This window comes from Canis lupus, chromosome 13 (assembly GCF_011100685.1).
Source record: "Canis lupus familiaris isolate Mischka breed German Shepherd chromosome 13, alternate assembly UU_Cfam_GSD_1.0, whole genome shotgun sequence".
Classification (NCBI taxonomy): domain Eukaryota; kingdom Metazoa; phylum Chordata; class Mammalia; order Carnivora; family Canidae; genus Canis; species Canis lupus.
In genome coordinates, this window is record NC_049234.1 from 37,657,890 (window position 1) to 37,670,158 (window position 12,269).

The 12,269-nt window shown below is 63.0% G+C and overlaps 1 protein-coding gene across 2 annotated transcripts; it reads left to right on the forward strand.

Moving 5' to 3' along the window:
• The first annotated feature begins 8,478 nt into the window (after positions 1-8,478).
• On the forward strand, positions 8,479-11,968 carry LY6E (lymphocyte antigen 6 family member E). Of its 2 annotated transcripts, none has more exons than XM_038555714.1 (4): positions 8,479-8,590; positions 10,358-10,463; positions 10,853-10,972; positions 11,062-11,968. In XM_038555714.1, the coding sequence occupies exons 2-4, from the start codon at positions 10,412-10,414 to the stop codon at positions 11,280-11,282; spliced, it is 393 nt and encodes a 130-aa protein (XP_038411642.1). In that variant the 5' UTR covers positions 8,479-8,590; positions 10,358-10,411; the 3' UTR covers positions 11,283-11,968. The 2 variants fall into 2 exon arrangements, with proteins under 2 accessions (XP_038411642.1, XP_038411643.1); XM_038555715.1 differs by having other exon boundaries at positions 8,496-8,590; positions 10,270-10,463.
• The last annotated feature ends 301 nt before the right edge of the window (positions 11,969-12,269 follow it).

The following is a 12,269-nucleotide window of genomic DNA, read 5'->3' on the forward strand; positions in this document are numbered from 1 at the left end:
CAGGCCCGGGGTGGGGGTTGACGGCAAAGTGCAGGGTACCTGTCCCTGGGCAGTATGCAGGCTCAGGGGCGGGGGGCCAGATGGATACTCTGTCCTTGGCCACTGGGGGGGTGTGGAGCGGCACACCCGCAGTCCCCAGGTCACCAGCTCCTCTGGCCAGACCCTACCAGCGGCTCCAGGCACCTGCTGCCCAGCCACCCCTGCCCCGCACTCCGCAGGGTCTGCTGCCTTGGGGGACAACCCCAGCACCACTGGACTCCCCTTCCTCCTGGATTCGCCTCTGCCCGCCTCACTGCGCCCCTCCATGAGGCTCCCCACCCCAACCTGCCGCAGACCTGGACCGCTCTTGGCCAGAGCTGACCCCCCAGCTGCCCATCTTGGGTGGACACTGGTCAGTGCGCCAGCAGTGCTCTGGGCTCCCCTAGCGGGGCGACGGTCTCCTGCTGGCCAGGAGCTGGGGAGGGCTGAGGCTCGGGGTGTCTCAGGGGCTCCCTGCTACACCCCCACCCCCACCCCCACCCCGGGTGCTCTGTGACCACCCTCCCTGCTCCAGGGCACAGTGGTGAACACGGGAGGGTCCCCGGGGGTGGGTGGTGCCTGCGGACCCCCCCATCAGGCTGTGGGGGATCAGTGAGGGCACCCTCACTTCACGGGCCAGGGTGAGGGGGTGACAGGCATCGCTCCCACAGCTCAAACCAAGTTCATCTGCATTTAACATTCCATTTCTTTCCTGAACATGGTTTTGTTACTTAGGTAATTATTATTAAATAATAATTATTTTTAAAATTAATTATTATTAAATAATTACTTAGGTAATTATTTTCTGTAAGAAAGTCCTAATAAACCCTCTGAAAATTAAGTGTGGGTCACTAGGGGCTTTCTGGTGCCCCCGACTGCTGGTGAAGACAGCATAGTGGCTGCTGATTAGATTTTTTAAATAAAAAATAGAGTGGAGGGGGTGCCTGGGTGGCTCAGTGGGTCAAGCTAAGCTGCTTTCAGCTGGGCTATAATCCCGGGGTCCCGGGGCTGAGCCCCGAGTGGGGCTCCCTGCTCAGCGGGGTCTCCCTCTGCCCTGCTCCCACTTGCATGTGCACACGCTGCTGCTCTCAAATGAAATCTTGTAAAACGTAGAATGGAGCGAGACACGAGTGGATGGCATAGAAATCCCCGAGTACCACAGTAAGGATTTATATACACTGATCAGAAGGTCAGATGTGTTTTTTACGGTGAATTTGGGTCAAAAATGTGGAGAAGTGTTCTCACTAACGCATGAGCCTCCTGGAGGGTGGGAGACGCTGGTGACCCCCCAAGAAGGGGCAGGAGTGTGGCTGAGCACCCCCAGCCTGAACCCTATCCCCACGGCCCACAGAGAATCCCCCCAGCCCCGGCCCAGCTCACACCCAGCCCTGGGGGTGTTGGGGAGCCCGGGAACCCCTGTCCCTGGCCAGACCCACAGTCAGGAGACACGTGGACGGTTCGGAGACCCACAGGGCACACGACAGATAAATGTCCTTATAACAAAGCCCCGTTTTCCAACGCTTCCCATCGTCCCCTGCGTGGCACCCAGGCAGGTCCCTCCATCTGGTGATTGAGGCACAAGGCCTTCCCACCAGCACTGCACCTCCGAGCCAGGCCCTGCCATCTCGCCCACTCCCCCCTCCCTCATCGCGCTTGCAGAGTCCCTGAGTATCCCTCTCTTGAACCTGCCACTCTCCTTGGGGTCTGCTCCCAGAGCCCACAGCCTGACACCTCTCCTCATGCTCCCCTCCCTTCTCCTCCCCGCCCTCCTTCCCTCCTCTGGCCAGGGAGTGAGCCCCGGGGGCTGAGGCTGGGTGGCGGCAGTGTAGGGGGCCATCCCAGGGTGTAGGGGGCCATCCCAGGGTGTAGGGGGCCATCCCAGCGTGTAGGGGGCCATCCCAGGGTGTAGGGGGCTATCTCAGGGTGTAGGGGGCCATCTCAGGGTGTAGAGGGCCATCCCAGGATGTAGGGGGCCATCCCAGGGTGTAGGGGGCCATCTCAGGGTGTAGGGGGCCATCCAGTGAGCCCTGCCCCTGGGGACAAAGCACAAGCTGACACCCCCCAGGGTGGGACATAAGTGACATTCCTCAGGAAGTTCCCCACTGTGTCCATGTTAATGCCTGGCCTGGGGGAAAAGCAACCTTTAACGTGACCATACTGGACCTACCAGTGTCTCATAGGTCCTCCTTAACAGAGGACAGTCCTTTTGAAACCTCTCTTTTCCTTACCTCCCCCAAGCTGCAGGTATATAATCAGCCGAGAGTCCTGCCCCGTCCACCTCCCCTGTCCCCTCCCCCCGCCAGGCTCTAATAACGACACCACCATTTTGCACCAAAGACGTCTCAAGAATTCTTTGTGGGTCTTCAGGTTCAGACCTCACCCCAGCAAATCTCACCTAGATCCCAAAACTACATCCTGGTGACCAAGGACAAAAGGTGCAAACAGTAGGGCAGAGGGGGGTACACTGGGGCTCCCAGGGACATGTCCTCTCGTGGAGGCCCATACCGCGGATCGGGGCTCTGCACACACCCTTGCTCACCTCCTTTCCCATTTGGTACGACCAGGGATGAGTTTTCTGCATTTCCTAGGAGAAATTTTACTAATCACCTAGTCTGCAAATGGTAAGAGAGGGTTCCCGGGGCCCGGAACTGCTGCCTTTGCTGGCCGAGTGCGACAGTGCCAGAGGGACACCTTTTTGATGGATCTCAAGAGAGCCAGTTCAGACAAGGGCAGGCACGGAGGGGTGCCTGAGCCATGGGAAACCCACTGGCAGGTCCGAGGCTTCTTAGAATCATGTTGAAGTGGATCCCTGGGTGGCTCAGCGTTGAGCGCCTGCCTCAGCCCAGGGTGTGACCCTGGGGTCCAGGGATGGAGTCCTGTATCCGGCTCCCTGTGTGGAGCCTGCTTCTCTCTGCCTCTCTCTCTCTCTCTCTCTCTTTCTCTCTCTCTCTGTCTCATGAATAAATAAATAAAATCAATTTTTTTAAAAAAGAATCATACTGAAGTCTAGAATGAGGCCGGTGAAAGCAGCGGTCCGTGCAAGAGGCGCGTCCAGCCTGCAGCCATCGGGGCTCCCTGGATGGCCCTACCTGGCCGATCTCTGCCCCCACCTGCGGGTGCTGGCTGCCCTGTTGGAGAATCTCAGAGCCCCACTCACTCTCCCACCTGGCTGGGTCCCCAGGCTCTCACCAGGAAGAGTGTCAGGGAGGCTTCACAGGGCCCCGGTGCCAGTACCCTACTGGGATCCAGGCCCCACTCCCCAACAGGACAGCAGTGGGTGTCCCCACCCCCCCGGACACCCCGCCAAGCTTGAAGCTGACTTGCTCGTGAGAGGAGGGAACCCCAAGCCTCAAGCTGGGGAGATCTGCTGGGCCAGCCTGAGGGGTCCTGACCAGGGCCCAGGGCAGGGATGGCGGGGAAAGGAGAAGCAAATCCATAGGCTGTCCAGGAAAATGGAGCGCCGGCTGGACCAGAGTGACCACGGCCTCTGGGGTGGACCAGCCTCATGGCCTGCAGCAGGTGCACTGCTCAATCAGGGCGGAGGGAAGGGGCACTGTGAGGGGAGAGGTGGTGTCCGCTCCAGCCACACTCGGGTAGGGACCTCCATGGGCATCGTTGCAAGGGAGGCCCCTGCCCTCTGTGCCCCCTCAGCCCGCAGCCAGTGTCAGCACCCCCAGACCCAGGTGGCCTCTCAGCAGCTTCCTCACTGCTGCTTCCTGTGTCCTGAGCCTGAAAACACTTAAAGGATTATCTCCTCAGACCAGATCCTGACTGTTCTGGCCCCCCCAGGACACTCACAAGGGCAGGGGTCTCCGCAGCGCTCTGCGACGAGTCCTGTGATGGATTCCAACAGGTCACCGCAGGACCTCAACCTGTGGACTTCCAGAGTCCCCCACCGCAGCCACAAGGGCTTCGCCTAGCTGGCTACCGGACCACTTAAGGTGGCTCCCAGGTTGTGTCTACAGGAGCCTGTGGTCCTGTGTGTGAAGGGGCCGGGGACGGTGGCCCCACACCCCCTCCTGCCGACTAGGCCCCCTGCAGTGCCCTGCTCGCAAGCATCACACATTTTTATTTATTTATTTATTTATTTATTTATTTATTTATTTATTTATTTATTTATAGTAAATCTCACACTTCTAAATTCTCAGTGCGGCTTTCTAGCCCACAACATCAGCTCTCAAGCTGTATTTCCCTTCAAATGTATTCATCCTGCTATTAATCGAGCACCTAATACTTGCCGAGCAGTGTTCTATATCAAGGAGAAGTGCCGGCTGCGTCCCAGGCAGGAAGACACAGAGCTCTCTGATCCAGGCACTGGAGCAGAGAAGCAAGGTGCAGGCCAAGGAGGTCTGGAGTGGACTTCCTGTTCCAGATTGGGGAACAGCTATGCAAAGGCCCTGGGGTGGGAGCATGTCAGACAGTGAGCTGAGCCTGCGGCTCTGCAATCACAGCAGCACTTTGTTGTGTTCTCTGGGAGGAGCAGGAGCCAGCCTGAGAGGCTGAGGCTCCACCTGGAGATGTGGGGCTGGGCCCAGAGGTAAGGCAGAGAGTACAGAGCCATACCGTGTGACCTCGCCAGCAGCCCCCGACCCCTTGGGCGGCTCTCCTCGCACACTGAGCTCCCACTGGCAGACAAGGCCTTGGCCCATCCCAGCCAGGGCCTCAGGGGCTGGCCCCAGGGTCCCAGCCCCAAGACACGGCAGCAGGAGAGGAGGGCCAGGGTCTGCACACTTCCCCACAGGACCCCTAAGCAGAGACCTGCAGCTCCAGGGGGAAGAGACAGGGCCACCGGGACACTGATGCCGGAGCCCGAGGAGGCGGGGAGCACCTGCCAGCAGCACCTGAACACCCTCCCCCCACAGGCAGATGGCTGCTGGGGGCTGACCCACCCGGTGGCCAGGCGTGTACTTCCCGTACAGGATGAGAGACCCGAATGCCAGACTAGGGCGACGGCCCTGCCTGCACTCCTGGGCCTCCTCTCTGGCCTCAGCACCCGGTGCCAGGCTCCCGTCAGCTCGGCTCCCCTGAGCAGGGCTCCTAATTAGCTCCTCCGTCTCACTGACCATCCCCCCCTTCTGCAGACTGAGGGCAGCAGGCACCCATCTCTCCCAGTTCGAGACCTGTCTGACCACGGCACGCCTGGAGGCAGACCCTGGACAGGACTGGGAGGCAGCCCAGATGCGCCCCTCCTAAAACTCAAAGGGCTGGCAACCCAAACTCCAGCAGTCTCTGCCGGGAGAGAAGTCCCCAGAAGCAGGACCAAAGGTTTGCATACACCCTGGGGGAGGCACCTCTGTGGGCAGCTTCCCTCCCCCACCTCCAAGCTGCTCCCTGCGCTCACTCGCCTTCCTTCCCAGGAAGCAGGAACCAAGGCTGGAGAGGCCAACCTGCCTCAGTGGCAGGAGGCCGGGTCACCTGCTTAGGCGCACCACCATTTGGTCTCGGTGCGGGAAGGCCGGCCCCGGCCCGCCGTCCACTCCCCGGCTCACTTGGCCGTTATCAGCAGGGCCTTCTGGACCCACCTGGCCGGCTGGTGGTGGCCCGAGGTGGGGTGGGGGTGCTGGGCCCAGGCCGAGCTGCCCTTGGGGCAGGGAGCACCAGCTCACAGGGAGTGCCCGTGTGGAGGGACGTGTGGAGGGACATTTCGCCTAGGCTGCACCCCCCTCTGTCTACCCCCCGAGGCCCTCCTCAGGACAGGGTCTGCCCAAAAGTGGTGGGCAGACTGGGGCGCGGAACAAAAAAGCATTCGGTGCCCGCACCCCCGCCGCCCGGGTGGGGAGCTGACCCAGGAAATCAGCAGGTAGTGTGCACAGCCCAAAGAACTCGGCGAGCCCAGAAAGGGACGCAGAAGCAGAGGCAGGGGTGTCTGCAGACACAACCAGACCCTCCACCAGGTGGACTCTTACCTGGCCATTCCAGGAGGTGTCCGGCACGCACGAAGGAGGTTCCCAGAGTTCAGGGTTGAGGGGGGCAGCGTGAGTGGGTCCACCTGGGGTGGGCGGGCCTCATACAGGAGCCCCCTGGCATCACCTGAGTCCCAGGGGGCACATGTGGCTGGTTATGCCAAGCCCCTGGATGTGAGGCCTCCTTCAGGAGGAACAGGTGGAGGGCATGACCCTCTAACCCAGCCGCAACAGCCACCCCTTCAACTCGCCTGTCAGGACTTGCCTACCATCTTTCCTGTACCTTGAAACACCTCACAGAAACGAGCCCGAGATCCAGTCTTCCTACTTCTAGGAATCGGTCACGGAGAAATCCTCAACCGAAGCTACGTCTACAAGGATGTTCATCGGACAGTCGTTCATGTTAGCCCGAGAGCAAGCCTGGAGGGAGCCGGCCCAGCCTCCCCGCCTTGGTTTTCAGAAGGACCCCACAGATCATGTCATCAGGCCTTGCACAAACCCCTGGCTTGGCCACGCATGTGCAGATACATTTTCAAAGGACATTGGAGTCTGATGGCTGCTCCGCGGCGGTGACCTTGGGGACATGTTGTGAGTTGGTTGTTGAAGATCACAAGAGCCCTCTGAATCACAGGGTCAGGTTTTGAGTGGGTCAGAGCCCACTTATGCTTTCACCCACAAATGCTTGCTGAGCGCCCACCACAGGCCAGAGGGTTCCCACGTGGAATCCCCGGTCTTCGAGGCCTGACCTGCTGGACAGAATCAACAAGAAAGCAGCCCACACCGGAACTCACGGGCAGGCCCAAGATGAAGTGCATGCCTCTGATGGGGACCAAAATTCACCCAAGCCCCTTCCAGGCAGGCGGGCAAGGGGCTCCACTTGCCAAAGGAGCTTCACACTCCCCTCTTCCAGGCTAAGCCCAAAGCTCAGACTAAGATAGCAGCGAGGTGCTGCGTGGGGATAGGGTCAAGCAGCCCCACCAGATGCCCATCCTGCCCTCCACAGGTCAGATCCAGAGGGCTAACCAAGGACTGGGGCCCACGGCCGGTCCCCCAGGGAAGTGTGGCACCCCACAGATACCACCACTCCTGGCTGGGGAATTTGGGACAGGGGCAGAGCCCCACCTTCAACCTCCAAGGAAAGAGTCCTCAAAGCCTTCCCAAGTTGATGCGTCCCCCCATTATCCGAATATCAAAGAAAACCATGCAACGTGTGACCCTGATCCCAAAACTGTGAAGACACGAGCATACCCATACACACCAAACACACTCACTCATACCCCTGCACACTCACATGGCTCCTCGGATACCCCTAGTCCTTTCCCACGTGGCTGGTCCTTTACAGGGTCCCTCTTCCCATACAGCTCCCTCCCTGCCATTCCGCCTCAGCTCCCTCCCCCTTGCCTGTCCTACCCCACTGTAAGAGGTAAGAAGCCACTTCCCCTGGCACCTGCCACCACTGTCACTGCAGGTGCCACCCAGAAAGGCTGAGAGAAAAGGTCAGGTGCCGCAGCTCCCCACAGGAAGCGTGATGTGAAACTGTGAAGTGTATTTCCAACACAAGCAGGTGGCTCACACTCAGCTGAACTGCATGAGTTCCCACAGGAGGAGGAGGAAACCTGGAAATGAGAGAAGGGAGGAAGGGCCACACAGCCCCCTCTCCCCCTCCAGCTCCCCCTCCAGCTCCCCCTCCAGCTCCCCCTCCAGCTCCGAGGCTGCATTGCTCTCCATTTTGCTCTCCGGTCCTGGCCAATGTGAAGCAGGATGCAGGGCATGGGGCGCCGCTGGCCTCCCCTCTGCCCACAGCCCAGGGCGGCCTCTCTGCCCACGGCGGGTGGGGCGGGTCCAGGCAGGGCTACTGGGGAGAGGCCGGAAGGCTTGCCTCCAGACTGGGGACGCTGGCTTTATTGTGAGGCCTCCAGACTCTGCCCTGGGAGGTGCCCAACCCCCTGGCTCTGGGAAGGATCCCCTGGCTGCCCTGAGCTGGGGGCCTGGGAGCATCCTGCCAAGGCACTGGGCCAGGTGGGGCAGCCACGTAACAGGGACCCCAGAGTAAAAAGGGGTCCAGAACCAGCAAAGGTGGACCTCCCGCTGGGGATCCCCCGAGGCCACGACCCCTGCCCCTGCGACACCCCTCCCCCCCCCCCCCCCCCCCCCCCCCCCCCCCGCACAGGGGGTCCAACGGCTCAGACCCCGGACCAGGACCTGCAGGATCACAGAGGGCCCCGGGCAGAGGCGGCGGCCTGGCCCAGCCGAGGGCCCGGCCCACGTGTCAGAGATGCTCCCACTGCACCCCACTAGGCGGAAGGGACGCGAGGCCCCCAGCTCGCTCTGTAGGGCCGCCCCCGCCGCCACACCTCGCCACGGCCGCCGGGCTGCCCCGTGATGTCGCGCAGGCCCGCGGGGGGACGAGAAGGACCGGCCGGACAGGCACCGACACCTCCCTGGGGCTGCCGCCAGCCCCGCCCGGGTCTCGGCATTCCGACTCCGCCCCGCCCCCAGCTCGCCCCAGCGCCCCCAACCCCGGGGCGCCGACTCCGCCCCCCGCCCCCCCGCGGAGCGCCGACTCCGCCCGCCGCCCCCGCCCCCTCGGCTGCCGGGAGTCCCGGGCTGTCGTGCGCTCGGGCGCCAGGCTTGGGCAGCTCGGCGAGGCCGTGGACGCGTCGCCCCGCGTGAGTCGCGGGCGGGGGGCGGGCGGGCAGCGGGGCAGGGCGGAGGGGTGCGCGCGCGGTGCGGGGGGACGCGAGGGGGCGGGGAGGCTCGGGCCTGGCGGGTGGGCCCGGCCCCGGGCTGAGCCTCACCCCCACCCCCGGCCTCCCGGCCTGTCCCAGTATTTCCCAGGACCGGGCGGGAGCGGCGCGCTCCCCGGCCGGGTGACCCAGAGCCGCGCGGGCGTGGGGCCCACCACCCAGCTCTGGGCTCCCCGTCGCGTCTCCCGTGGGGCGAGGGGCAGCCTTGCTGACTTCAGAACGGAGCTGGCATCTTGAGGGGCCCGCAGGGTGGGAAGAATCAGCCCTGGTGGGCCGCCCTGGGGACGAGCCTACCCGGGAGGGGGCGAGAGGTCCTTGTTTGCCAAGGATTATGCAAGCGGCGGTGCCGGGGCCCTCCTCCCAAGGCCCCCTCGCCCTACCCCCTGCGGAGCCACCTGGCTGCTTCCCATCTTCCGGGACAAGGACCAGGCTCCTACCTCTCCATTGGCCCTCAGTCAGCAGATGCCTGGCTTTGTCAGAAATCAGTCCCGGGAGCCTGGGGGAGGAGTGGGCCTCTGGGTCCCAAACAGCAGTGTCCCCAGGCCCACTGGGTCCCCTCAGGGCTCCCTTTGCCTGACCCATCCAGTGCCTCAGCTCAGCCCAGCCCAGTGGGGGCTGTTTGGTTGGGTGCCTGGCAGGGGGGAGGAGGGGGGACGACGACGACGACACCATCTGTGACTGGTGATCGGGCATCCCAGAGCTTCCTTGAGGACGCTCAGGGCTTCTCCATGTCCAAGCCTCACTTTACAGAGGAGGAAACTGAGGCTCCTTTCTTCCTGAACTACCTGGATCTGGTGTGCAGGCTCCTCCTGGGCTGGGCACCATTCTTGGGCATCTACAGCTCCTGCCCCTGCCCCCAAGAGGTCAGCCCAGGCCCAGGGTGGGGAAAGCCTGTTCTCTCCCTGGCATTCTTCTTCCCAGAGTCTGGGAACGTGCTCCACGGCCCGGGATGCCCTTCCCCCACTCGTGGCTGTCCCCAGCAGAAGGCACCAGACTGCTCCTCCCACACCGTGCCTCCTGAACAGGGAGGTGGAACCCAGCTGGTCACCTCAGAGTGCTTTCTGCACTCACCTCCCTGGTCTGGGTCTCTGCCCGGGAGAGGGTCCTGGGGTAGGGAACCAGGCAGCCCCCATAGACTCGTATCTTCCTAGCCGAGGCTCACCGAACCTCTTTTTCAGGCACAAAATGGGGGAATGGCAGATATTTATAGGCTCGCTGTCGTCAGCATTGAATAACATACAGAATGGGAAGCACCCCTTGTCTCCACAGCACAGAAGCTGCTGGAGGCGGGTGCTCAGCTAGATGTGCCTCGTGCACCCAGCCCAGCCCCTGAGTCTTGTCAGGAATGGAGCTGGCTCATGGAAAGTTCTGGATGCTGGCCAGCTTATATCACTGGTCACTATTCCCCCCGGCCCCTCAGACCACCAGGAAAGGCCACTGTCTTGGCCTCCCTCCCTGTGTGATCCTGAGACCTTTAATGGGCTCCCTCATCCAGCCACAACAGCTGGCACCACAGGCTTGGGGAGGGGCCTCCCGAGGAGGAGTGTGCCCCCAGCGAGGGGCAGGTTCAGAGGTGGAGCAGGAGGGCCCTGTGTGTGCAGGCTGTGAAACGGAGGCAGCTGGGCTCCCACTGGGAGGAGGGGGATGCGGGGCAGCAGCGCGGTCCTCCAGTGAGTGTTCTCCAAGCAGGACCAGCATCTCTGGCTTTGTGAGACCCCGGACCAGGCCCCTGCCTCGTCCAGAATGAAGGTGTTTCTCCCTGTGCTGCTGGCGGCCCTTCTGGGCGCGGAGCAAGGTGAGATGGCCCGGAGGTCCCTGGCTGTGGGGTGAGCCGCTGTCCTCCTGGACTCTCTCTCTCCCTTCTCCCTAGCTGTGCCCGGGGGCCTTCAGGCCTGTTCCCGGGTGACTGTTCTGTACGGCCCTACAGGTCCTCTCCCCCAGCAAAGCGGGTCACTCCTTCCTGCTCCCACTGGAGGCCCCAGTTCTGCCCCTGGCACACTTATCCCTGTGCATTTGGATGTCACGGGAGTTCCTCCTCCAGGGCCAAGTCCTGGGGCATGATAATTGCTCCATTAACATCTGCAGATGATTGGGAAGTGAGGGGGGGCCGGAAGGGGAGGAGCGGCGGAGGGGTCACCCCTGAAGGTTCCCGGGCCCTGAGACAGGTGTCCCCTTGTTCTGCAGCCCACTGCCTGGTGTGCTTCTCATGTACGAATCAGAACAGCAACTTCTACTGCCTGAAGCCGACCGTCTGCTCCGACTCGGACAACTACTGTGTGACGGTGTCCGCATCCGCCGGCATCGGTGAGCACCCACCCCTCCCGGTGAGCACCCGCCTGCCCCCCCCCCCGGGGCCCGCCCGCCCTGCCCTCACTGCCCTGTGCCCCCTGCAGGGAACCTGGTGGACTTCGGCCACACCCTGAACAAGGGCTGCTCCCCGATCTGCCCCAGCCCCAGCGTCAACCTCGGCGTGGCGTCCGTGGGCACCTACTGCTGCCAGAGCTTCCTGTGCAACATCAGCACGGCGGGCCGGGGGCTGCGGGCCAGCGCTGCGCTGCTGGGCCTCGGGCTCCTGCTCAGCCTGCTGTCTGCCCTGCCGCGGCTCCGGCCCTGACGGGGCGCCCACTCCCGCAGCTCGGGAAGGGAGGCCGGCCCCTCCCCGACCCCAACACCAGACGGAAGCCTTTTCCTGCGACCCGTCACCCTGCTCGATCCCGGCCCTTCCGCCCCTGGTCCCCACAGTCACGCCGGCCCCCGGCCCCGCCACCACCCTCCCTTCTCAGGCAGTGATGTGAGCTTCCTCAGGGAACCCGGGAAGGGCCGAGGGTCCCCGAGTCAGAGCCGAGGCCTGGGGACACACCGGGAGGGGCCATGGACCCCCAGGTCTGGCCCTCAGGTGGGGTGGAAACGTGCTGACGGCCACTATGTCCCAGAAGGACGGCATGCTGCTGTCTCAGGCAGTGGTGTAGCTCAGCTGTGTGGACAGGGTGTCTGTGTGCCCCTGTGCAAGTGCCTGTGCAAGTGTCCGGCCGTGTGGGAGCCAGAGCGCGGGCGTCAGGAGACCTACGTTGGCAGCGGCTGAGCTCCCGGGGCCCCAACAACAAAGCTGCTCTTCCCTGGCATTCATGCGGCCCACGCTCACTCACAAACCCCTTTTGGAAGACGGGGTTCCACTGCATCTGGGTTCGGACTGCTGGACCCAGGAGTCAGCCACCCCCCAGCTGCCGCCCCCACCCCTCCCCCGCATCAGAGTCGGCCTGCTGCTTTGGTGCCTCAAATAAACACATGTTCCCAACCCTCCTGCTCTGGGTGTGATGGCCTGTGGCTGCTCGTGGGGGAGCCCCCTCCCAGCAGGGGCCTAATGTTGGGGGGACTCTGCTGAGGCCCACACGGGGGAGGGGGGCCCCCTGAGGCTAGAAGGAAACTCCCACCCCGTTTCCTGTGCCAGGCTTGCTCCTGCCTCACAGGAGCCCAAGGAGCAAGCCCCACTTGCTCCTGCCACAGGCCACAGGGGGCAGGGCAGGGCAGGACAGGACAGGAAGCAGAGAGGGAGGTCAGTCTGCTTCTGGGGGGAAGGCAGCACCCTGCAGGGAGAGGAATG

Coding starts and splice junctions, on each gene's coding strand:
- LY6E (XM_038555714.1), top strand. CDS start 10,412: ATGAAGGTGTTTCTCCCTGTGCTGCTGGCGGCCCTTCTGGGCGCGGAG. Junction 10,464..10,852: donor CCTTCTGGGCGCGGAGCAAG/GTGAGATGGCCC, acceptor CTTGTTCTGCAG/CCCACTGCCTGGTGTGCTTC. Junction 10,973..11,061: donor GTCCGCATCCGCCGGCATCG/GTGAGCACCCAC, acceptor TGCCCCCTGCAG/GGAACCTGGTGGACTTCGGC.